This window comes from Amphiprion ocellaris, chromosome 22 (genome assembly GCF_022539595.1).
Source record: "Amphiprion ocellaris isolate individual 3 ecotype Okinawa chromosome 22, ASM2253959v1, whole genome shotgun sequence".
NCBI classification, from domain to species: Eukaryota; Metazoa; Chordata; class Actinopteri; family Pomacentridae; genus Amphiprion; species Amphiprion ocellaris.
This window is the reverse complement of record NC_072787.1, coordinates 488202-516047: the sequence shown is the minus strand read 5'-3', so window position 1 is coordinate 516047 and position 27846 is coordinate 488202. Positions and strand designations below refer to the sequence as shown.

At 38.8% G+C, this 27846-nt stretch overlaps 1 protein-coding gene across 5 annotated transcripts in view; it reads left to right on the top strand.

The window, feature by feature from the left end:
* Positions 1-27846, top strand: part of LOC111587990 (E3 ubiquitin-protein ligase HECW1) — a 108524-nt gene that overhangs the window by 4055 nt on the left and 76623 nt on the right. For 2 of the 5 annotated variants that reach the window (XM_055007207.1, XM_055007204.1), the window contains exons 2-5: positions 9522-9579; positions 16584-16905; positions 18363-18470; positions 24362-24456. In XM_055007207.1, coding sequence (XP_054863182.1) covers positions 9553-9579; positions 16584-16905; positions 18363-18470; positions 24362-24456 — 552 coding nt within the window. In that variant the 5' untranslated portion in view covers positions 9522-9552. Of the gene's footprint in view, positions 1-9521; positions 9580-16583; positions 16906-18362; positions 18471-24361; positions 24457-27185; positions 27510-27846 lie in introns of those variants that run through there. The other 3 variants (XM_055007205.1, XM_055007203.1, XM_055007206.1) reach the window with 2 other exon arrangements.

The window sequence follows — 27846 nt, the reverse complement described above, 5'->3', positions numbered from 1 at the left end:
TGTTCATGGAAGGAAAAGTAAGTAAAACCCAGATGTGCAGGGGAAGGTGACTAGGTTACAGCTGCCATACTGTGCTGAATAAGGTTCTAAGTGTCTGGCCTGGATTGGGTGTTGCTGGACGGGGAACCTGCACCTTCCTCCACAAACGCCCCGACGTTAAGTCCTCCAGTCAGCCGGCAGTGTATTTCTGAGGTGGGGGCAGAAGAGTCATGGGTGATTTTAGACCACAAAACCTGCCTGGAAATGGAGAGCCGGTGCTTTGTATGGATTTCTGTTGGCCACACAGCACACACAGATCAGGCAGGAAATATTCACTGAATTTAACCAAGAGTGTGTTGGAGTGTCACATTCAAACCGAGAAAAAAAATATAACAATATTGCTGATAATTGTGGGTTTCAGCCCTACAGTGCACATAGTGTGCTGTATATTTGAAAGTGGTATTATGGAGCATGATCTCAGCTATTTAGTACCAAAACTGAACAGAGAGCAGAGTCTCTGAAGCTCGGTGTGTTCCTGGAAAGACATTATAGTGTCATATTGTAGAAAAGAAGCTCAGATAAATACTAGGACAAACTGTTGGCTGTATTCTTTATAAAGTGCTCTTCATAGAATTTGTATTGATGTACAGTGTGTGGCCCTGTGCTGAGAGACACTTTCAGATGAGGAATCTCTACTTTGTATATGTTAGCAAAGTGATAAACCGTTAGCTTGTGTTTAGTTTTTTACCCAGTGTTATTTTTATTAACTTGTTATTGCTACTTTGGCTCTGATGCAGATGTCTCTCCGCAGTCACTCTGTGTGTCCCACCTACAGCTCTATCCTATTGGCTGTTCCACGTCACCAGGAACAGCCAATCACTGACAGTCGTTGTGTAGAGTGAGGGACTAATGTGAGATCTCTGGTGAATCAGCGGTGTTGTGTTTGGAAGGTGAGGTAGCAGACGCTGCTGAAGTTTGAACAAACACAGCTGTCTTCCACATGCATTCCTAGAAAATAAATGTGTACATGTTAGCAAGTGGTGCAGCTGTAACTTATTTTGCTGCTATTGCTAGGCTACAGCTATTGCTAAAAGGTTTCCTGTGCCCTTTAGCCTGTAGTTCAGAGGTGTCAAACATGCGGCCCGAGGTCCAAAACCGTCCCACCATAGAGTCTTAGTCTAGACCGTCACAAGTTGTTTTGATCGGAAAGTAAAATACTAGATTGTTCATTGTTCTTTTATCATTAAGTGTCTTGTTTTTGTCATATTTGTCTTGTTTCTTGTCTGATTTTTGTCATTTCTGTCATGTTTTTGTCATTTTGTTTCTCGTTGTTGTCGTTTTGTGTTTCCTTATTGTCTCGCTTGTGTTTTTTGTCTTATTTTTCTCATTTTGTTTTGCGTTATTTGTTGTTTTGTGTATTGTTTTTGCCGTTTTGTGGTTTTTTGTCACGCTTGTTGTCTATTTTTTATCATTTTGTTTCTCGCTTCTGTCATTTTTTGTCTCTTTTTTTGTTTTGTTTTGTGTTGTTCGTCTAATTTTTTCATCATTTTGTTTCTTGCTTTTGTCATTTTGTGTCTCATTTTTGTAATATTTTGTTTTGTTTTTGTTGTTCTTTGCCCCTTTTTGTCTGACTTTTGTCATTTTGATCATAAAGCAAAATTCTATATAGTTCAGTTCCAGATAGCTGTGACTAAATGTTGTGTTCCTTTGTAGATACTCTGTGATCTGGAAGTTGTAATGTGTAAATGATAAACTGAGGCTGAATGTTGAAATTGCACTTAGTTTTCTTATAAAATTTAAATTTGTTCATAATGTTTTGTAAAAAGACAGTTCATTAAATGTGAACATTTTCAGAAGGTACTTTTTTGCACTAAAACAAAGGAGGTTATTTACAGGTTATTATGCTGTGATTTTACTGGTGCGGTCCACTGGAGATCAAACTGGGCTGAATGTGGAACCTGAACTAAGATGGAGCTGATGCTATCTGGAGTATTGTAACATCTTGCTAAAGAGATTTTAACTTTATCACCCTGTTCTAACTGACAGACATGTCTCGCTAGCAGAGACGACATAAAACTGATTAGGAATCATAACTATCACCATGGTGGATACGACTATGCAGACGACTAGTGGCTAAGATAGGAGGCAGACTCGGATGAGTCTCAAACAGTGCCTGGAAAACAGTAGTTAATAATGCTTTAAGATGTGTACCTTATGAAGAAATAGAGTAGAACAGCAGACGGAACTGTAGGAGACCAACTATTATTGATCTCAATCAATCAATTCCACAGGAGAGCATCCTAGTGACACACTGACTCAAATGTCATCACTCCTATTTCTGTTGTTCATATTTAGTTACTGGGATCTTTATTAATGAAGAAACACAGTTGTAAATGACAGATTTCTTGCTATCACACGCTGTAAATATATAGTATTTCATGTATATAGATATACATTCAGTAAAAGTACAGCATAATAATGAACAAATCTAGTTTGAATGCGAACATATGCTTTCCATACATAACTTTTAATGCATATTGATTCTAAATACTGGTTATTGGCATTAAATAATTAAAAAAAAGAAAATGGTATCAGCATTCAAACTGAAATAAACATTTCAGTTGATCTCTAGTTCAGTTTGTCATAATTAGTATTTGTGAAAGCTGGAACATTAATTCAAGAACAGCTGTATGGAGATTAGATTTATGTGATTTGCTGGATCCTGGTTGTCATAGTAAGGAATTGCAGATATCCGGCTAGCTTCAGCATGTCTCTGCTTATAGAATTTCTTTGCTGCTTTGAGTCTAAAACTGTATGTGTGTGTATATATAAAAGTACTGTATAAACTGGGCTAATTTCTAAGGATGTGTTTAATATATATCCTCAAACATTAGAGGGTCTTTTCTTTTCATATACTGAAAATATTGTAGGTCCATATTGTGTGGTCACAAATAGTGTAAGATCCCAATAATCTTAAGGGATGACTGGATTTATTGTAATTCCTTTAGTGAATGAAATGAGCACTAGTCCTTAAATTAGAAAATTAACACAATAGAATACACAGAGCCAGCAGTGTGCTCCCTCCAGGGATCCTTACACTTTTACACAGTTTTAGCTGTGCTAAGTTAGATAAACGGCCTCAAGTGATGTCAGTGGAGTTAGCATCAGTTGGACCTGAACCCCACGACATCTGGAGTTAGAAAGAAGTGAGATCAGCGGACCTATGCTGCAGGTTGGAGGCTATGTTAGCTGCAAATAATAAAACATACAAATCTCTGGCAGTGGAATTACATCGCACATACATGTGAACCCCTTAGGAGACCAACTAGTGTCATCTGATGGAGGAACCTGGATCTATAAATGGCAGTGAAATGTATCTGATATTAACACTTCATTAAAAAAAATTAACAAAAAGCGATGTTTAACTGTGTCTTCACATCAACAAAAAGCAGCAAAAAAAAGCACCTCCCTCGTCTGTGTGTCACATCAAGGTGGACTAGAGCAGGATCTAAGATGAGCAAACTCATCTTAGATCAGGGTCCACATTCAGCCCAATTTGATGTCAAGTGAGCCGAACGACATGAAACAAAACAAAAAAGAGACAAAAAAGTAATACAGTGACAAAAAATAGACAAAAACCAGACAGAAAATTACACAAATGACAAAAAATAACAAAAAGGGAAAAAAAGATAAAAAAAATAGCCAAACAATACAAGCGAGACAAGAAAAACCATAAAACAACAAAAACAACACAAAACAACGAATAAAGCAAAACACAAAATGACAAAAAACACAAGCGAGACAAAAAGGAAACACAAAACAACAAAAACATGAGACAAATGACAGGTCAGACAAAAAAATGACAAAAATGAGACACAAAATGACAAAAGAACATTCAATAATACAGTATTTTACCTTATGAGCCAAACAACTTGTCATAGTCTAGAAATTATTTTAAATTTATAATTTTAAAATTTACAATGTGCAGTTAGTGTCTTCTCTGTAATTTTTCCACTCTACAAAGTCGTCCCGTGGGCCGGATTGGACCCTCTGGAGGGCCGGTTTTGGCCCGCGGGCCGCATGTTGGACACCCCTGGACTAGAGGAACACAGATGGTGGTGATGTTTGCAATTTTGACTGTCTGGCTTGCATTATTACAGGGCAATATGGGACCATAAACTTACTGTAGCAGATGCAATTAGTGTCTGAAAATCTTTGCTTCATTGTTGTGCTAATTTGACAGATTATAATATCTCTTTGTGTATTATGATAAATGTTATTAGATGAAATAAGTGAACTACTTAGATCCTTACTTCACGTGAAAAACGTTTTGGGTCAGTCAGCTGTGGCTGTTTTCTATGAGATCATTTCATACTGAATTATTATGCAGTGACAGTTTTTTGCAGCCATAAGGCTTTCCTGCATTTACTTCACACCCGGCTGTGGTGGCTGCTGCTTGGTTGTAAACAATGATGCCACCTAGCTTTACACTCCCACCTCCTCTGCTGTGACTGGTCTGCTTGTGAAGAGTGATTCTGGGAGCTCATTTCTTTTCAGAAATGCATATCCTCTATGTGCGGAGGTTTCATGTTGTGCTGGAGGCTGTATGTCTAGCTAACAAGCCCCTCATTTACTGTCTTTGAAAAAAGCTGACCCATAAAGAAGCAGTTCAGTTGAAAAGCAACGTTATTTCTCTCTGTGAAGGCTGACATTTTAAAAAGCATCATTTTATCGACGACACACAAAGGTGCCTAATAAATGGGACACAGTAGCAGTGCAGTGGAGTGCAAGGATGGAGTTGTAGCATTGGAGCTAAAGCAAGCCCACTTTGTTTTTTCTTTTGTGCTCTCGTAAAGCATCACCTGATGTGGGCAAAATGCACCCTGCTGTATGCAGTATGCAAATTTAAGAAAAAAAAAAGAAAGAAAAATATCTGCAGTATTCTAAAAATCAAACAAACAATGTTGTAGTGATTTGTAACAAATCTTCAGTATGGATTGGACCAGTCTATACTGCTTACTGCTGGAGCATTTACCAACTTTTACCATACAGGAATTCTGGTGTGGCTTCAGTTGTATCGTGTTTTAATAAAGGCTTAGGTATAATTTAGCTTTTTTTGGTTCATTTATATTATGGCTAACATTAGCATTGTGAGTTTCGCTGCTCTGTGAGTGAAATGAAACAAGAGACATGCAATGATTTTAATGTATTTTATTAAATGATGTGATTTTTAAATAGGGAAAAAGTTCACAATATGTCCAAACCAACATTTAAATAAAAAAAAACAAATGTGATGAAAAGGCACCGTGTTTGATTGAAGCAATGAAACCACTGAGCTTCTAAGCTTCAGGGTTTGTTTGTGTATTACTATCAAATGATTGTGTATGATATATAATTGTTGTTACGACATAATTAGGTTGTAGGTGAACAGCTTTATTCACAAGTGTGTCATCTGACTTAGAGATAAACATACTGTAGTGAAAAATGACATATCTTGACTTTCTTTTTGAAATATTTTTTTCAAATTTTCCAATTTAACAAAACATACATAAAATACAGAATTACCCCCCCCCCCCCCACACACACACACACACACACACACACACACACACATACAGACTAAAAGAGTACCAGACTCAAAGCGAATAGGTATTAGTCAAAATAATGGAAAAAATGGAATAGAAATAAAGAAATCGAACATAAAATAAGAGGCGGTGTAAATAATGCTGGCTTCTGCTGGCGACTCGCGGTGTGTCAGTTTGGTATCCTTTTATAATAAGCCTGATAAAGGTGTTGGTAGAGTGTCAGTGTAGGTCAAGTAGGGCTGCCAGATCTCCAGAAAGGTGTTGTATTCGTTTCTCAGAGTGTACGTGATCTTTTCGAGTGGGATGCAGCTGTTCTTTTCCATTAACCATCTAGCTAAGGGGAGATGGGAGTCAGACTTCCATGTCACTGCTATGCACTTCCTGGCAGTGCACAAAGCTGTTTCAAAAAACCTCTTCTGTCAGTTCTTAAAATGTGCCTTAATGGTTGTGAAGTTCCCAAATAGGCAAATTTGTGGATCAGTAGGAAGGCAAATCCTGCAGATTTTGTCATAATGTCACTAAAGTCGTGCCAAAAAGTACAAAGCTTTGTACACGACCAGGTGCAATGCAGAAAGGAGCCCTCCTCTGCACCACATCTAAAACATGTCTGATAGCTCAGGTTTATATTTATGCAATCTATGTGGCGTGATCTAGAGTTGATGAAGAAAGTTAGAATGGATCAATCTGTATCTTGCATTAATAGCGGCTGACAAACTTTTATGACACAACTCTGACCAGCACAACTTCTTATATTCAAGTCGGACTCCAATCTCTCCCTAGATTCATGCAACCCTAATTTTGAAGCTCCCTCCATCAACAGAACATACACTTTATAAATGAACCGAGGCACATTTCCCTCAATATCTTTACGTTCTAAAGAAATAACTTGAAGCTGACTTCCTCTGTCTTCTCCTCTTATAAAAAAAATGAAAATAAAAAATGGTTGTAGGTTCATATAAGAAAAAACACTTTAGTGACAAAAGCTTTAGTTGTTTACAGAATTTAAGCCCTCGGGTGTCTCTTCACAGTGGGTTGCAGGAATGTCTAAGTGGAGCATCGGAGAGAGAGACCAGGATACTATGTAAAGGGAAATGGACAGATGCATGTTGCCAGTGTTCTAAAAATAACTTGAAGTTAGTTTTGCTCACTGGTTTGACCTGCTTATCGGCACGGTCGGTCATGATGTCTGTCTTGGAGCCTCGTACATTCGAAAAGTTCACATTAAAGGTATTATCTTTTTTACAAAAGGGCCGGTTTTGGCCCACGGACCGCATGTTGGACACCCCTGATATAATGTTTCATCAGACGTGGAAAAGAGCAGCGGCAAAGATCAGATCAAAGCCATTTCCTCCTCCTTACTGCAGGTAAACATTAAACCTGACCTCCCAGTAGTCGGGGAGATCATCACTGAGTCACAGTGCTGCATCAGTTCATGTCAGTAGAGGCTTCCAGTCTCACCCATACTGCCTGCTTTACACGTGCACTGAACTAATAATCATGTCATCTTCAGTGCGATTATACCAGTTAATTACAGAAGTGTCGGAACAAGTAGGAAGGACAAGTGGGTATATTTCCCTGGAGATTATGATGCATGTGTGTTAGTGTAGCCAGCTATGGCACCATACTGATGGATGCTACTATGGAGCTAATGAGGACTGGAGGGATTTGAACGTGACCGTGAAACATGAGTTGATGTAGTATTTGTATGTGCCTGTACTCTTTCCTCTTTGCGTATATCTGTCACATTGTGCACCATTTTTGTCAGTACATTTGTACTCCCACCTCCTATATTATTTAATTGTGAGTTGCTATTTTAGAGGAATGCAGAAGGGACAGTAAGAAAATATGGCTGACAGGATGATGCAGTGTTCAATGTTTCTAGCATTCAGTTTGGAATTCAGTTTTTCATTCTCGTAGATGTCAGAATACGCTGCACATGATTTTATTGTTTCAGGTTTGGAAACAGAACTTGGTCAGATTCAAGCTGTTTTATTTAATGTCATGAACAAAAACAAGTTAAGCTCCAAATGTAGGCTTTACTGTCTAATGCAGGGATGTCAAATATGCGGCCTGCGGGACGACTTTGTAAAGTGTACAAATTCCAGAGAAGACATTAACTGTAGATGGTAAATTAGTAAAACTATAAATTTAAAATAATCTCTAGACCACGACAACTTGTTTTGATCATAAAGTAAAATACTAGATTGCTTATTGTTCTGTTGTTATTTTGTGTCTCATTTTTGTAATATTTTGTCTGTTTTTGTTTTTTGACTGATTTTTGTCATTTGTATCACGTTTTTTCGTTTTGTTTCTTGTTTATGTTGTTTTCTGTTTTCTTTTTGTCTCGTTTGTGTTTTTTGTCATTTTGTATTTTGCTTTATTTGTTTTGTGTATCATTTGTGTGATTTTGTGTTTTTTTGTCTTGCTTGTGTTGATCGACCACTTTTTTGTTATTTTGTTTCTCGCTTTTGTCATTTTTGGTCTCGTTTGTGTCATTTGTGTCATTTTTTTGTCTCGTTTTTGGCATTTATCCATTTTTTTTATCGCTTTGTAACTCTTTGTCAAATTTTTCGTCTCTTTTGTTTCGTGTCATTTGTCTCATTTATTGTCATTTTGCATCTCATTTTTGTAATATTTTGTCTTGTTTTGACCATAAAGTAAAATCCTCTATGGTTCAGTTCCAGATAGCTGTGACTAAATATTGTGTTCCTTTGTAGACACTCTAAGATCTGGAAGTTGTAATGTGGAAATGATAAACTGAGGTAAAATATTGCTGAAATTTCACTCTTTTTCTGATGAAATTCCTGGTTGTTCATAATGTTTTGCAAAAAAAGATAATTCCTTAAATGTGAACTTTACTGCACTAAAACAAAGGAAAAAAATTGGAGTTGTGGTTATCTATAGGTTATTATGTTGTGATTTAACTGGTCTGGCCCACTTCAGATCAAATTGGGCTGAATGTGGAACCTGAACTAAAATGAGCTTGACACCCCTGGTCTAATAGATCAAAGCCACAGTTCTCTTCCTGTTGCTGCCTCACAGTACGAAAACTACAGTAAAACTCCTATAGTTTACCTTCCATAATGCTTTTAATATGAAGCAGTAGGAAGTATCCTGCTTTCCAGCAGCACTGATAGCACAGCAAGTGAGGCTTGACCTTAGAACGGTGAAGTTGCAGCCTGGTAGATGAAAGTAAGTGCAGGAATAAAGGTGCTATGAAGTGCTGCTGGGAGCATGGTTGAGAACAGTTGGCAGTTTGCCCACTTTGTGGCTGGGAAAACACTGGAGGAAACAGAATTTAGATTACTAGCTGTGTATCACCTGTTCATGTTGCAGAATCTGCTCACAAGAAGGACATAAGGAAGGTGCTTACTGTGTTCATTCTTCAATGTGGAGCTGTTCTTTTTCAGCTTTTAAATTGTTTTCACAGTCACCTGATACATGGTTTGCTCAGGGTTAAAGTCTTCCTATAAACAGCCAGTGTAGCATTGATGACTCAAACGGTGAACGCAGCCTGGACACAAGATTCAGTGAACTAGATTTCCTGCTAATGTTTTCTTACTTTGCAGGCTTTTCTCTCCGCTCCAACAACACAGACCACGTGATCATTCATAGATGCTCATGAAAACTGATGAGATGTGTCTGTCTGTGCTGCTGTGTCTGTTACCTGCTATGTATCAATGTCCCCCATGTTTCTGTGAGGAGGTCACCATGTCTTTGTCTCTGTCTTTTCTCTTGTTTGCCTATCTGTGCTTCTCCTCCTTCTCACTTATTCATATATTTATCTGACAAGGATGAAGTATGAAAGGAGGGAGATGATGATGATGTTGATGTTTTTTCCTCTAGTGTGAGAATGAACAAATGCCATACTTGACTTTCACCTGCAACATTCACTGCCTTTACTTTTTGTTTCTGTGGTTTTGTAACACACCGCCCTTCTCCTCCCACTTCCTTCAGGTTTTGGTCTGCTTTGGGTTGACTGGTCATTATGCTGATGCAGCTCTGTAGTTTCAAGGTCAGTGCCCCCTCCCTCCCACCCACCATTGCAAGCACCCCTCACCTTCTCCATTTGCCTGCTTACCTCCACCCAGCTCCCAGTTTCTATGGGATATTGAAGGCTGATGCTAATGCAAACAAACTGGTGCCTCTCAAAAATGAGAATATTGTGAAAAAAGTTAAATGTTTTCCGTCAGCTATTTGAGACAGTAAAAATGGAGTACATTCTAGACTTAATACACAAAGAGACATATTTCAAGCCTTTTTTGTTTTAATTTTGCTGATTCAATTCAATTCAATTCAATTCAATTTTATTTATATAGCGCCAATTACAGTCAAATTGTCTCGAGACGCTTTACAGAACCCATATGCCTGACCCCCAGAGCAAGCCAAAAGGCGACAGTGGCAAGGAAAACACCCTTTTAACAGGGAAAAAAACCTCGAGCAGAACCCGGCTCTAATGTGGGGGGACCCATCTGCCTGCTGGCCGGGCGGGTTGAGAGGGACAGAAGAGGTAGAGAGGTAGAGATAGAGGGATACAGATAGAGGGGTAGAGATAGAGAGGTGGGGGGTGGGACACAAGGACCATAAAACACAGCCACACATCTGAAGCATCCAGCATCCAGCTCTGGGACCAGGGACACTCGGAGAAAGGACACAGAAAGAAACAGAGTGAATGTAATGCAATAATGGTATATATAGTAAATACATAGGTAGTTAGAGAAGGGCTCAGTGCATCCAGAGAGGTTCCCCAGCAGCCTAGGCCTATAGCAGCATAACTAGGGGCAAACTAAAGGGACGTCAAGAGGGGAAGTCAGTTGTGCAAATGAAAACACCAGCTCACCCCGTCAGGGTCACCCAGTCAGCCCTAACTATAAGCTTTGTCGAAAAGGAAGGTTTTAAGCCTAGTCTTAAAAATAGAGAGGGTGTCCGCCTCCCGAACCCAAACTGGGAGCTGGTTCCACAGGAGAGGTGCCTGATAACTGAAGGCTCTGCCTCCCATTCTACTTTTAGAGATTCTAGGAACAACAAGTAAGCCTGCAGTCTGAGAGCGAAGAGTTCTGCTAGGGTAATATATTGATTGTGGATTATGAGTGGTTGACTTAAAGTTGGTAGGAAAAGGTGCACAACCAACAGGGCAGGGATGGTCGCGGCCTTGAGAGGATTGTCAAGAAACGGCATTTCAAGAACTTAAGAGAGCTTCACCAGGACTGAGGCTGGTGTTAGTGAGCCACCAAGTATAGACGTCCTCTAGAAAGGAGCTACAGTCCTATTATCAAGTCACTCCTAAACCAGGGACAGTGTCAGAAGCTTCTTACTTGGGCCAAGGGGACAAAGAACTGCACTGTTGCTCAGTGGTTCACAGTCCTCTTTTCAAATGAAATGAAATTTTGCATTTTATTGGGAAATCAAGATCCTAGTGCCTGGAGGAAAAAGTGAAGACACAAAGTCCCATTTGTTTGAAGTCCAGTGTGAAGTTTCTGCAGTCTGTGATTATTTGTGGTGCCATATCATTGGATGTCGTTGGTCCAGCGTGTTTTATCAAGTTCAAAGTCAACACAGTCGTCTACCAGGAGACCTTAGAGCTCCCATGCTTCTATCTGCTGACCAGCTTCATGGAGATGCTGATTTCCTTTTCCAACAGGACTCAACATTTGCCCACAGTTCCAAAACCACCAAATGGTTTGCTGACCATAACATTACAGAGCTTGAACCCATAGAACCGTATGTTGGGTACTGTCAATGGGAAGAGAGGAAACACTCGACCCAGAAATACAGATGATCTGAAGGCCACAATCAAAGCAAGCTGTGCTTCAATAACACCTGAGCATTGCTGATCTGATCCATGCCATGGTGCACTGATGCAGTAATTCATGGTAAAGGAGCCCCAGCCAAGTGTTCAGTGTGTTAATGAATATAGTTTTCAGAAGTTGGATATTTCTGAATCATAAAGCCTGTTTAAAATTGATCAAAGGGAATATTCTAATATTTTGAGACATTTGCTTTAAGATTTTCATGAACTATAAGCCATAATAATTTTTTAAAAAGAGGCTTGAAGTATTTTACTTTACTACTTACTACTTTACTATGTGTTATGAGTCCAGAATATATTCAGATATCACTGTCTTAAGTACTACTAAACTTTTTTCACAATGTTCTAATATTTTGAGATGCTCTGGTATATGTACAATATATTTTGCTCTGACGTTCAGTACCTGTAAATGTGATGATGCTCATGCCAAAATATAACCTGAATGCATATCTCCTTTTTTTTAACATACAGAAGACAATAATCACCAAATCATTAATTTAAGAAAGAATAGATTACTCTATTGGCACAATAATCCTGACTTTTTACTAATGTCCATATGACATGTTGGCACAAATCAACACACTAAAAAGTAGCTCTGTGCATGCGGATAGTCGTGCTTCGTCACCAAGTGCAGGCACAAAATACTTCACCATTTAGACTGATCCGTTAAGGCTGGCTGAGCCGTGCCCTGAAGCTGCTTTCTAACTGGAGCATTCTCTGATCTGATCTGAGCTCCCAGGATGGTAAACTCTCTCCCTCAGATTTGGACTTGCTGCTAATGAAGCTGCATCCTGCAGTGATCAAATCATTCATGCTGAACTGATACTGAACCAATATAGGTCATGCCACACCTTTAAACTGTGTTTACTGATTCAGAAAGGTTGAAAGGTTCATATTCACAGCTTCTTATTTTCATTAACTGGACCCTAGTTGAACTAATTTGCAAATAGAAACCACTTTATTTGTGTCTCAGATATTTATCATGCACTATCCTTTCAGAACAGTTTTTAATTTCCATTGGAGGTACTTGGACACAATAGCGTTTTGAACATCTATGCCATCTGTGACCAGTATTACAGCCATGAGAGTTGATTCCACACTTGATTGGATTGGATTATATTTAATTATGTTTCTTATAGTTTGTCCAGCCAGAGGTGGAAAATTAAAGTAAGGGAAATATCTTGTTTACACAGTTGTGTGCAATTTTTTGGCATGTTTTAATAACAATAATAATACATTTTATGTGTAAGCACCTTTTTCGACACCCAAGGTCGCTTTAAAAGAGAAACAAATACAGCAGAACAGATTAAAACAATACATACAAGAAAGATACAATTACACTTAGATTAGAGTCTATTATTGGATTGAAAAGAAAATAATAAAAACCTGCAGCCCATTAGTAGCAGCAGCTAATGCTCTCTTACCTCTTGTTTTATCAGAATAACAATATAAAAGAATTTACAATAAATGTGGCATGTGCATTTTGAAACACTGCACAGCTAGAAGATAGAGGAGTCCCATGAAATGTTAACTAATTGTGACATGATGTGTCTCATGTTGGAAACTGTAAGGTCTAAACCAACTTGTCTGGGATCACACTTCTCAGCCCCCCTGTGAAGGTGGGATGCTGGGATATTGGGCCCATTGTCAAGGGCCCCGTGGTCAACGTTCACCCCAAATGAGAGCATGGTCAGAATTCCCAGCACTAAACCAAACTCAATCCTGATGAATGCTGGAATCTACCAGGGCTGCCCTTTGTCAGTGATTGTGCTTATAACTTTCATGGACAGAATTTCTAGACACAGCTGAGGGATGAAAGATGCCTGACTAGATGGGCTCAGGATTGCATCTTTGCTATTTACAGACGGTGTGGTCTTGACCACCAGCTTGTGGGACAGACGATTGCAAAATTAGCACCTCCATGTGTAAGGCCAGGGTTCTTAGCTGGAAAAAGATGGATTACACTCTTGGGGTTGGTGATGAGTTGTTGCCTCAACTGGATGAGTTCTAATACTTCAGGGTCTTGTTTACAGATGGGGAAACAGTGGAGTGGGAGATTGACAGAGTGATCGATGCAGCGTGCAGTGATGCGCATGCTGTACTGGTCTATTATGGTAAAGAGAGAGCTGGGCCAAAAGGCAAAGCTGTTGATTTACTGGTCAGTCTGCTCACAGCTTGTCGTCCCTGGCCTGTTACCACAAGCTGTGAACAGTGACTGAAAGGACAAAATCATGAATACAGATGTACGTCACTTTGGATAAAAGCATCTGCTAAATGAAATTGAAGAATTACAGGTGGCAAAAATTTGCTTCCATTGATGGGACCCTATGATAGGGTGAGGAACCTGGTCATTCGTGTGGTTCTCTAGGAAGAACTGCTGCTCCATTGCGTTAACAGGAGCTAACTGAAGTGATCTGGGCATCTGTCTAGGCTGTCTCCTGGAAACCTCCTATATGGGGTGTTTTGGGCATCTCCAACAGAAGAATACACCACTAAAAGACCCGGCATATGCTGAAGAAATTATGTGCCCACCCAAAACAGGGAGAGGAAATTGCAACCAAAGCAGAACTGCCCCCATGACCTGGATCTGGACAAATGGCCAAATTTAGATAGATGGACACTATCTGCTTCTTACTACCAATTAAATAATGCCACAGTCTACCTGAGAATGGTTGCTGACCATTTCCATCCCTGTATGACCACAGTGTGCCCATCTTCTTATGGCTTCTTTCATTAGGATAATGCACCACATCATACGTCATGTCATCTCAGACATGTTTTTGAGTATAATAGTGAGTTTGCTGTACTCAAAGTCCATCAGAGCATCTTAAGGATGTGGTGGAATGGGATGTGCTGCCTACAAGTCTGAAGCAACTGCATGACGCAATCATGTCAATATGACAATGTCATCAATGCTGACTTCTGTCTGAATTATAGCAACTAGGACATATGCACCAGTCTACAATAATAATGAAGCAGAGATACTACTACCAAAATAAATGAAGACATGCTTTTTTACTTGCTTGTAGATTTTATGAGGTGCTAACCTACAATTGTACAATTTCATTTAGCAGACGCTTTTATCCAAAGCGACATAACATCTGAGAGTAGATACAACACAAGCTTATGAAGACCCCAGGAAGAATAGCTGCTGCCTTGCAAAAGCTAATAGGGGATCTTAATAAAACAAACAAACAAACAAACAAGCAAGGATGTAGTCAGGGGAAAACAACCTGGATAAGAGCCATAAAACAAGTTCAAGAGTGTCCTAACACAGTTAAGATAGTTAGCCAAAACTCTCCAGCTGACTATTTATTATTTACAGCTGATTCGTTTTGAATCAGCTGTGTTGTGAAAGGACCTCACACATGTTAATGATGGCAACATTTGTCATATACAGAACAAAAGTTTACATACACAAGATCATGCATGTCATGGCAGTCTTGAGTTTCCAGTGATTCCAGTAGCTCTTCACTTTTTATGATGGAATCATTTAAACACGTGTCTTTGTCACATACAAAGTAGAATTGTCTATTTTGATTCTTTTATAGATTTATTAAAGTTCTTCTGGAAACTGGACAAAATCAGCTGGGTCATAAGTATACATATGACAACTTGAAATATCAGTTTTGGTGATGTAGACATTTGTGTTAATCGAGTTTTCTTAGTGGTATGAACAGTTGTCATCGTGTTAACATGATGTGATCTATGAAAGCAGATTCGGAGATACTTTTTGTGCTGGATCAAATAACTGATTGATCACATTTTGTCATTAACATCTTTTGCTGTTATTAGTCTTTTTTCATATATTTTACCCACAGAGCATCAACTGTCAGCAGCCAGTGTCATTGTGAATGACGGAAACGATACTGCGTTCTAATATTAGGTGTTCCCATCAAAAACCAAGCACTCAATGAAAATTGAATGTAGGAGACAAGGATCAGGAGAACTGAATTGTCAGGAATTCTTCAGGAGAACTTCTGTTTATAAGGAAACGTCCACTACGCAGTCTGGGTGTCTCATAATAAACTAAGACTGTATCAGAAAATTAGCAAGTGTGAAATAACATTTTGTAGTGGTTCTGAAAAATGCATGTCAGAAATGATGTGTTAATTCAGCAACAGAACTACATAAGGACTAGTTCGCTTGGTGTCTCATTTCAGGCCCTTTGTAGCATCACTAAAACATCCTGGATTGACTGAGAGCTTATCTGATAAGAGTTCTTATTTAGATGTAAAGTAGCATAATGGCTATTCTATATCATATAGAAACTAGATAGGAACTTTTTTGATATTTTCAGATAGGGTCTTTGCCAGATGAAACTGATCCATTATTGTTCTAAGCTGCAGCAACACAAGACTAGAAATAACAGTATAGTTACAGTCTAGAATGTTGTGAATGAACTTCTATTGTGTATTTGTACAGCTACTCCATAACTGGTAAGTGGAGTATAGGTGTTAAATGAGCACTGGGAGAACAGAGGGATTAGTGCATCTTCTCCACTGGCACAGGATGACTGACAGGCCAGCTTCACACTGAATTAGCAGCTTGCTTTTCAGCTGCAGATTGCAGTTAAAAAGCAAGCTGCTAAATCATTTACATTCACACACTGGTACTGTATTGGCCAACATAAGCTGCAGGGCTTCTAGCTGGAAACATAAGGCCAGTTCATCGTGTCCACATCGCCGATATGGACTGGTGGATGGACATGCAGCTGAATTCATACTACAATAGGTATGCATCTGTTTGCTGTGCACATGGTCTCAATAGCTTTTAAATCAATGACAGAAAATCACATGGGACTAATGTGGATGTTTGTGAAAGACTGCAACTTCGCAATTTTTTACAGGATATAGCAGCTAGTAATGAGTGGTCTGTAACACCATGTTAGAGTGATTATTTCTCAGCACAGTGGTCAGACCTAGCACAGGATTTCTAGAGAATTTAGACCATCCCTCTCTGTTTGGGCACTGCTGATAGAAAACATGTACAAAGCAAAATTCTTTGAAAGTCTGGCAGCAATAACTTTAATTACAGCTCTGCAACAAAACAAGCTCCTTCCTTGATCACGATGCCTATTTGCAGTATCTGATACAGACCATGTAGTGCTCCTCTCACCTCCACTGTTGGCCTGTCACAGTTTAGCACTGATTAGTTACCTTTTATCTTTCTATTCGACTTAAAGCATGTTTTGTCTGTATTTAATGTAGAATTTGTACCAGAATCGTATCCTGGGCCTGGCGGCCATGGCCTCCCCAACCCGCAACAGCCAGACCCGCCAGCGCTGCAAGGATGCGGTTCGTCACAGCTACGGCCCTGAGACCTATGCTGTCAATGCTCTGGACCAGGAGGCCTTCATGTTGGGGCTGCCACGCTCCACCAGTGACACAGATCTCGTCTCACCAGATGCTCGCTCCACCCTCACCATCAGCTCCTCCCACTACACCATAGGACAGTCTGAAGACCTGGTGATCACATGGGACATCAAGGAGGAGGTGGATGCTGGAGACTGGATTGGAATGTATCTTGTTGGTATGTGAGATGCTACATGATGACGCTGAACTATAGCGTTTTAGTTGAAGTGTACTGATACTAGCTCCTAAAGTTATAACATATATGCTACATAAAACAAATATTAATTACATCTTTAAATAGTATTAAACAGTTGTGATAAGACTTATTGTAATATAATAAACAATAATAGAACAGCTGTATGTAATGTGAGAAAAATGTAATAAAAACTGATAATGTAGTGCAGGGGTGTCAAACTCATCTCAGTTCAGGTTCCACATTCAGCACAATTTGATCTCCAGTGACCAGTATAATCAGAGCATAATAACGTCCACAACTCCAAAAATTTCCTTTGTTTTAGTTAAAAAAGAACATTCGGAAATTGTTCACATTTAAGGAATTATCTTTTTTACAAAAAATTATAAACAACCTGAAATTTTCTTTAGAAAAATAAGAGATATTTCATAACATTAAGCCTCAGTTTATCATTTATACATTACAACCTACAGATCACAGAGTGTCTACAAAAACACAAAGCATTTAGTCACAGGCCTCTAGCACTGAACAATATAGTATTTTACTAAGACAAAATATTTCAAGAAGAAGACACAAAAGGACAGAAGCAATAAACAGAATGACAAAAAATGAGACAAATGACACAAAGCAAAAAAGAGACAAAAAATGAGACAAAAAAGCTACAAAGCGACACAAAAAAATGGACACACGGCAAAAATGAGACAAAAAATTACGTAAATGACACGAACGAGACCAAAAGTGACAAAAGTTTGGCCCACGGGCCGCAGGTTTGACACCCCTGGTGTAGTGACAGAGTGTTGTGATAGTTGTCAGATCATGACTTGATGACACGGCAGCAAAAATATCTGAGGTAGAGATGTCAAAAGTTGAGCAAATAAAACAAAAACTATCTGCATCACTATGCCATCAGACACCATTAGATGCCAGACAATTTTAGAGTTGGGGATGGGCTAATCGAAGTAATTTAACCATTTATTATGTATTATCCATTTTTTAGTTTTTGTATGATGTATAAAATGTCTACATCATCAAAAGCAGATTACTACAACATGTACAGAAAGGAACAAGCTTTAACTTCCGTTCTTGTGACCATCTTGTGACATTTGTACCAAAGTACAGCCTCATAGAACTGCTAGTGTGGCTGTAGACTGTTACTCTTGTTTTCATTCTGTTGTCTTTAGTAGTTTCCTCATCCACACTTCTACAGATGTTTCTGTGTTCAGTGTTGGATGGTATTTGTTGATGTTGTGTTGTGTTACAGCTCGTTCACTATGATGATCTGAGCTTTAGGTATCTGAAAGCACTAGAAGCAATAAAAACCACTTCATCGACTTTCTTTCATGAAAAATCAGATGCAGTGTAATCGGAAATGCAAAATACAGAAAGAACTGTAGGAGATATAAAGCGCAGGGTGGGTTCATGAGTTTTACGTCTCTTTCCAGATGAGGCTCTGTCTGAGAACTTTCTGGACTACAAGAACCGAGGAATCAACGGATCTCACAAGGGACAGATAGTTTGGAAAATTGATTCCAGCTCTAACTTCAGTGACTGTAAGTAACCGAAAACACAGTTTGTCCTTTGTTGTTGAGCAGAATACAGTTTTCATCCAAGGAAATAACTTTGTTATTAACATCAGCTGAAGTTAATAAGTTACATTGTTTTGGTAAATTAATTGTCCCAAGTTTTTTGTTCATTTTTGTTTTGAATTCTGCACACAAGCAGTCATTTACAGCAGTGTGTAAAGATGAACCAGCTGTGCTTTATTTCTATAAGTCACACTGAAATATGGACACATTTAATGCCTCTGCTTAAAGGTTGTAAATGGTGATCTCAGAGACAGGATAATTAACAAGGCCTGGCAACCAACTCACTGAACAGTGCTGCATCATCAGCGCTACATGGACCAGTAAAGGAAATGTAGTTCTGCTGACTGACCCCAGGTCATGCTGCACTTTACTCAGCTGGTTTGTTTAATGATTATGTCTGGGGGCAAAATGAGTTCACCAATGAATAAGTGTTTTGTAAGTTATGAATAATGGCAGACAAATGGGTGATTGAGCTATAGTCAGGTTTCCAGATAAGCTGTCAAATGACTTTGAAGCGAACATTTGAAATCTAGGAAAAAATAGAAAATGTGATTTAGGTTTGTTTCCATCAGCTGCTCTGAAGTGAATAAATTGGGCCGTGTAGTGTCGTCAGAAGATGGAGATATAGGCTTCGTTACGTGTGAGGAGAAAAAGCTGGAAACAAAATCACACTGCCAAACAACTATCAAGGAGATAAACCAAGGTGTAATTATTCTTCATATCTTCTGGTAGTGAACGTGTTTCATTGTCTGGAGGAGACAGAAACAGAAATAGCTGCTCAGTCGTAGGAATTAAACGTTGGCTACAACATGGCAGTGATGCAGTGGTTAGCACTGCTGCCTGACTCAAGAAGGTCCTGGGTTTGTGTCTCAGTTCTTTCAGTGTGGAGCCTGTATGGTTTTCATCTGGTGCACCTCAGCCTCATCCCACAGTCCAAGGATATGCTGAGATTAATTGGGTCAATCTATAATTGTGGGACTTTTTGTATCATAGTTGACATTTTTGCTGTTTTCAGGCCTAAAATCAACATGGCCGCCTATAACCAAACACCACATGGCATTTTAGAGAAAGATTCTTCTAAATATTATTTATACAATTGAGTAAAACTGAAATTAAAAGTTATTTATAAAGATATTGTAGTAAACCTGTTGACTACTTTATATTAAATAACTCAGAATACCTTGGAGTCTGGCCAGTCTTTTCTTCAGGAGGAAATGACATCATGTGGAGCAGGTCATGTGATCTGGAATTAACACACTTCCTGGAGAGGTGTTTTTGTAATGGGGAACTTAGCCGAAAGTGATTTCTCAGACACAGATAAAATTTGTTATTTTCCATATAAATTTGATATATTGCCAACAAAGAAATATCTGTCATGATTATCTCAACTTAATAAAAGAACACAATCCAAACTATTTCTGAATCAGTTCATTTTATTATTGTTTAGCTCATTAGAAGGTGGTTGTTATTAAATTCAGACAGTTATTTAGTTGACATTTTAGTGATATCCAGTCATTTTTTATTAATAAGTGACTGTTTCCATAACAAATAATTCTGGAATTTGTAAAGACATGATCATAATGAACATAAAAAAAAACATTTTATTTATTATTTTTTTTTTTTAATAAAAATGTTTGCAAGATATGTCCCATGGACTTCAGAAGTCCCTCAATTATATATTGATGCAATTGCTGATTCTAAAGTGATTGTTAGTGGTTGTGTGTCTCTGTGTTTGCCGACCTGTCCAGTGTGTACTGTGTCAGCGACTCTGCACAGGATAAAGCGGTGTACTGTCTGTACATAGATATTGGTTTTCAGCTTCCCTTATGCATTACCACTTTTTCAACAAAGTAAAAACCAACTCACTGACTGCAAAAACTTTGGGAAACAGTGAAATATTTTTTAAATTTTGTCATGAACTTTTTCCCATTTGTGGCACAGATAATACTATGGAGACTTCTGATGTTGTCAGACAAATTGTTGTATGAACTAGTTCTGATGGAACATAATGTCACCCTAAAGTTACTCTGTGTCCTCTAGATGGTTGAATTAGCTCATTTTTGCTAACGTGTCAGGCATGGCCTTTTGAAGTGGCGATAGTATGCCATTGTTGTTTTTACAGTATGCTGCATTTCTCTGAATTGGAGAGAAAAAATCTGTGGATGCTGGTTTCCTTATTATCCTGTGGGTACATTCGACTCATAAACAAACTAAAGAGGTCTTTGTTCAGGTGTTTAGTCCAGACCACAGCTGTCACAAACTGAAGCACACATTCAAACACACCTGAGTTTGTTGGAACTACGTGAAGGAATTAGGTGTAAAATGCTAGCTTTTTATTTTATTATAGATTTATCAGTTTTAGTATCAAGTAGTCTTTTCTGTGATGTTTTTATATTCTGTCCTGAAGTAACAGGGTTGCTTACATCATCAGGAGGAGGCAGGGAGCGCATTTACAGTGAGACAGTCACAAATGGTCCATAGTCACTGCATTTAGGGACGTGGGGAATGTGTATGCAAACATGAAACAGAATAAACTTCAAGCTGTGCAGGTGTTTCCACTCTGTAATGCCAAGCACTATATCACAGGTGGAAATGGCTTTCTCAGAAGGTTTAACTGCATCTGGCTGATGGTGTTTTATTAAACTGAATGAATTATTCATCTTCCCCCAAACATTTATTCTTGTAAGCATGGAGACACCTCCATATGTTTGAACAGTATTTAAACCTTATATTAACCCTCAGAACCTTCCTGTCACATTTATCCTCAGTGAGGGATTGTTTTAAACTGCAATGTAGAGTCAGTGGATATTTTTGAGCTTAGATTCTGATTATTTTCCTGACAGAATGTCATGGATGATGTAGGTCAAGGACTCGGAAAGTCAGACAATTCTTTACATCGGGGGTGTAAAACTCATTTTAGTTCAGGTTCCACATTCATCCCAGTTTGATCTCAAGTGGGCCAAACCAATAAAATCACAGCATAATAGCCTATAAATAACCGCAACTCTAAATTTTAATCACAGGTATCTGGAATTGAATGATATAGTATTTTACTTTATGATCAAAACAACAAAAGTCAGACAAAAAAAGACAAAAAAAAACTATGAAAACAAGACGAACTATGACAAAACAAGACATAGAACAACAAAAGTGAGTAACTAAATGACAAAAATAAGACAAATGACACAAAACAAAACAAAAAGAAACAAAAAATTACACACAGAAAGTTACAAAGTGACAAAAAAATACACAAAACGACAAAAACAATGCTCAAAACAACGAATAAAGCAACACACAAAATGACAAAAGCGAGACACAAAACGACAAAAGAAAAAATTACAAAAAATGAGACAATCAGCATAAAATAAAACAAAAAACAGGCTAAAAAATCGACAAAGAAGTTATAAAGTGAAAAAAATGGGCAAATGACACAAACAAGACAAAAAATGACAAGAGCGAGAAACAAAACGACAAAGAAGTAGACAATCAACACAAGCGAGGCAAAAAAATCCACAAGACGACAAAAATTATGCACAAAATAATGAACACATACACAAGCGAGACAAAAAGGAAACACAAAGTGACAAAAACGTGAGACAAACAACAAAAACCACAAAAACACAACAAAAACAAGACAAAATATTACAATAATGAGACACCAAATGACAAAACAACAATGAACAATCTAGTATTTTACTTTATGATCAAAACAACTTGTCAGGGTCTAGAAATTATTTTACATTTATAGTTTTTCTAATTTAAAATTTGCAGGTAGTATCTTCTCTGTCATTTTTACACTTTACGAAATCGTCCTGCGAGCCGGAACAGACCCTCTGAAGGGCCGGTTTTGGCCCACGGGCCGCATGTTTGACACACTCGCTTTACGTTGTGTGTGTTTTTATTGTTTTAGCTCAGATAAATAGTACCATTTTGACAATTTTTGTGAAGATAACATTCCTTTCAAACCTACTGGTGGGTTTTGGGAACACAGATTGTACAGGAAGTGTACGCCACTAAAACATTCCTTTTTGTAAAAAGTTCTTCCATCTCTGTGGTTGACACTTCAACCATAATCACATTTGTGAAGCTGAAGGAATGAACGTAGTTGAAAAATTTTTTGCAGTCTGTAGTAATGTCATGATGAAGAGGAGGCTGAGCCGACGGGCAAAACTATTGATTTATCTGTCAATCTTTGTTCCATCTCTCATCTATGGTCAAGAGCTCTGGGTGTCGTGACTGAAAGAATGAGATCCGGAAAGCAAGCAGCCAGATTTGAGTTTATTCGTAGGGTGGCTTGGCTCAGCCTTAGAGGTAGAGTGAGACCTCAGACATTAGGATGCCACCTACATGATTTTGTTTTGGAGGTTTTCTGGACATGTCCAACTTTGCAGGGACCCTTGTTTAGACCCACAACTTGCTAAAGGGATTACATATCTCACCCTGCCTGGGAACCCTTTGGGATCCCCCAGGAGTAGTTGAAAAGGAATGCTGGGAAGAAGGATGTCTGGAAGGAGCAGGTTCACCTGCTGCCTCTGAGACCTGACACCAGATAGGCAGAGGAAAATGGATGAACAGATGGATCAATCGTTGTAGCTAATAATGCCATCCAGTCATTGAAGTCTTTGCTCCCCATCTCACCATGTTACTATCTCAGAAGACAATAAAGCATTAACAAGATATAGCATTATATAATATCATTTCTGCCTCATGTGTGGCTGTAAGCTGAGTTTAAGTGCATTCTCCATAAGGATGGCTGTCATATACATTAACTTTGAGGCATAAATTGTTGGTTCTGATGAAATTGTCAGTGTAGGACAGCTGCAATGTGCCTGTTATAAAAAAATGTCACATTTTAAGGGCATTGTTTTCTATATCTGGTCTCCTGCACATTCACATAAGATCATTATCAAAAATTATCCATTTTTTGTCAAAACCCATTTGTCATCAGTTGCTCAAAACATCCAAAACACCTCATCTCTCAGAATCTCTCTGCTTGAGCACCATCTTTTGCACCAGTTTAGCATCCCACACCCTAATATTAGCCTAAAAGTAGTTATATGTACTTTTTGCAATAGATATTTTGTGTTTTTTCCACTAGAATTTCCCTAAACCTTTCCAGTGTTTTCTGTGCTCCTTAGTCTGTGCCTAAACTGAGAACTGGATTCATAATGTAAATGTAGAAAGAATGTAGATAGAACTAGTGTGTTTGTGTTGTCGTCTTTCTTTTATGGAAGCCAGATAGCTGAAGTAGTCAACACAGATTCAGCCAGTATGTGCTGCTGTGTTTCCCCTCTCCTTGTCAAAGCGTCTGAGTGTGTCTGGCCAAACACGCTGAAAAACATGAAGCTTTACTATGACCTTAATCTGCTCACGTCCCCCAAGCCTTTTGCTTTTTTGCCCTGGTTTCCCAATAGAGTGATTAGTGTCACCTATCAGCTGTCACTGATTATTTCTCCAATTAGGTATTTAAGTAGACTAGAACAAAAAATCATTACTTATCCCTTAACCAGTAATTTTATGGTAAAAATGTTGTTTTAACTGATGTAATTATAAACGTTTTATGTTTCATGTAATATCATACAGTCACATAAATAAATTACTTTGTATGATTTCAAATTTTCAAAAAGTCCTTTGAATTATTGAAAAGCGAAGAGGGACACATCAGAACATGAGAGTCGGGTCAGTGTTTGAAAATTCATCATCACCAATCCTGTACAATCATCACCCACAATGATGTCATTTTTGTTGTGTAACATGTTGAAATCCTAATAAAAAGAGTCAGTGTTGGTGAATAGAAACCAGCTGTTGCCTAATTTTCCCTCCATGAACTTTTATATCCTGTGTCTCCTCCACAGCTGAGACCCAGGTCTGCTTCAGGTACTACCACGGCGTCACCGGAGCGCTGAGGGCGACCACACCCAGCGTAACCATCAAGAAGGGCACAGTACCTGTGAGTCTCGCTGCACCTCATGCCTTTATTTTGACTTATGAAGCTTTCTGGGTTTTCACTGGCTGCTCGGTATCTAGTATCTGACTTCTTTACTACAGCCTGCTTTGTTTAGTCATACCAACTTGCTAGGCCACAAGATACAACTGCACCTATAATAACAGGACAGCATCAGTACTGTGTACAGTTCAATCAGAACTGACCATTGTTTCCTAATGTCTGTACAGTCTTAGCAGCACGGAGGATCCTGCTGAGAGTGGATCCTCCAATACTTTAGATACAACATCAGATGTACAGAAATACATACAGGATGGCAAGACTGCTAAAGCTTCAGTGATGGAAGGAGAAGGTTGGGATGGTGGGGCTGTTGACAACAGAGGATCAGCAGTGATAAAACAGGTATAAGAGGTAGTGTAAAACACTTGTTGGTTGGATTGTGCTGGTCAGCTGGTACCTGAGTAAATGATGTGCGAATAAGATAATGATATTGTGAAAGCTGATCAGCTGAAGTGAGGATGGTTTTAGTGCTCTGACAGTGAAATCCAGAGAATTAGCTGTGATGTCGATGCCGATCTGTGATGATACATCCCCTCTGGTAATAATTGTGTAATCAAAATGTCCAGTGAGCTTTCAAAAATCACAGGTTACAAATGTTAGTACAGTGGAATCTTTGTTTTTGTGGTTACATGTGAATCACGGTGAGCCTCCTGCAGTCCAGAAGGAGGTGGTAATGCACCTGGAATAAGCTCTATGCTTAAACACTTTGCTTGAGGTTCAGTTTAGTTTTAGTATGTTTGATGTGTCATCTTTGTGTTTGGAGTAGAGACTGTTGCACTGATAATTAGATTTTATTCTACTTCATCACTTGTAATCATCACTGTCAAACTGAAGTCACATTTAAAGCTCAAGGTGTGAGGGATGAATATATGAACAAGTAGCATGTAAAGTAAGACACTATGTTGTTTTTTCAGTGCTGAGAGGTGAGAAATATCACACAGGTATAAGTGTGTTCTCAGCTGTCAAGACAGATGAAGGGTCATTTTTCAGATAGACCTCTTAAGGCTTTATCTTCATGCTGCACAATGTGTCTGTGTCCCTGTATATACAGGGGTGTAAAAGAGCAGAATATACATGGTAGTTTTATAATGGAACTGCATATAAGTTGCTAACATTATAAAAACATTTAAAAAATCTGGATAATCTAGAGCACCCACTCTTTAGTGTGTACTGAGGGAAAAAATAGCTGCAATGTCATATAACACTAGAAATATGTTTCCTGAAATTACTCTTAATAAGTCAATTCATTTGACTTTTAAAAAGTCAATTCAGTATGTCTCAACCAGATTACAACCAGTTAGTCTGTAGAACAAATTCACCTGATTTGTGGAGAATTAGCAACACTAACAGCTTAATCAAAACTGACCTTTTAGTATTTTGTTTTTTGCTAGATGACTTGAATAATTATATTTGGAAAGAATGGATCATTTGAGAATGATTCGGTTGATTTTGCACGGGAGTCCATCCATTATCTATATCACTTAATCCTCATTAGAGTCATGGGGGCTGGAGTCTATCCCAGCTGACTGAGGGTGAAGGCAGGGGACACCTGGACAGGTAACAGTCTATCACAGGGCTACACATAGAGACAAACAATCACACTCACATTCACACCTACAGACAATTTAGAATCACCAACTAACCTCAGCATGTTTTTGGGAGGAAGGAAGCCAGAGAAAACACAAGGAGAACATGGAAACTCCATGCAGAAAGATCCCAGGAAGGCTGGGACGTGAACCAGGGATCTTCTAGCTGCGAGGCGACAGTGCTAACCACTGAATATATGCGCAGCCCTGCATGGGAATGTATCTTATTTTTTTCTTCTTGTATCAAGCGGCAGTAAATAGCAGCATGATGTGTTTGAGTTCATTTTCATTCACACTGCACTTTCTGCAATGTGAATATAGTGCATGTACATACACTGTATGACAGGGTGAAATGATACATTGTGCAGCCCCAGCCCAATGTCCGTCGTGAATAAATTTAGATAAATTGTCTTTAAAATCATAGATAAATACTCTAGAACTTGCCTGAGAACCACAGTTAGGAAGTTTTTTTTTCTGCATTACAGTACTGCTGTCAGTCTGATAGAATAGCTCAGTGGTAAACTGCAAAAATAAAGCTCCTCAGACTATGTTTCTTCCATCAGTAATAGGACTCTAGAAATGCACTTTGTCTAGCATCTAACCTTTGCTGTAAGAGAGGTGTCATTCAAACCTGGTGACTTCTACATGGGTTTTCCAGCTGTGGATCTTGAAGGACTGAGTCTATCATCATCTTTGAGACTCATTATCTATAACTCTGTTAACTCTGATGCTGCCAGATTGTGCCTGGTCATTGGATAAGCAGAGTTCAGTGCAAATCAAATAGTGATCCCATGAAAAATCATTTGTCTTTGCAGTAAGAAAAACTGCATATCAGTTTATGTCACATGTCATTGTCCTTCTAAAGTCTGCATCGGTTGTCCCCTGTTATTAAGAGGGTGTCCAGCTGGGTGATTGGATTTCCATGTTTGCCTTCCTATTCTGCTGCTGTGGGCCACTGGAAATGCTGATGGACCCAGAACTTGATCTGTACTTGCTTCCTGAGGACAAAGGAATAAAAATAACCACCATGGGAAGGAAGACAGGGAGGGAGGGGGTGAGCAGGAGAGCAGAAATCAGTGCGATCCAGGTAACTCATTCAGGTTTTGAAGGGAAGGAGTAGAAAGCACTGGGTCAAACTGCTGGAGGTTTACACAGCTAAGGAAGCAGAAGGAGGAGGAAAGGTAAAAAAGAGAGGAGATGGACAGTCTGGACAGATGTGGAAGGAGATTCGCCTGCATTGACTGGAGTTTATGGTAGCCGTCAGAAAGTGTCAGATGCTGCAGACGGAGGAGATCCAGTGTCTACCTGTGCATGTGTGTGATGGATGGCATGTGTCTCCAGCTGGGACTGCTGTCTCCCAGTCACCCTGAGAGGAGGAGTGGGAGGAGGACAAGGCTCGGCTGGATAGCCTGGGTAACTCCACATATTCACTCATGTCATGTCTTTTCTTTCGGTCATCTGTTTAGTTGTCTTGCTGTGGCTTAAGAGACGTGCTCCAGATTTCAGGGGTTAAAAAAAAAAAAGTTGAGTCGGTTGATTAGAAAGTGAGAAAAAAGTGCATTATACCATTTGAAGTTGTTAATTTATTGTAAAACATGTTGCTATGCTGGTGTGTGGTGTTTACTCTGTCGTATTTAATTTGCTGTAACCTATAACTGGCTCTAAACAGTGAATTAATTTGATATATTACCAAATTGGTGTACCAGATTCCCCTATGTCTTCCCATGTCTTCAGCTTTCTGGGATCCCTC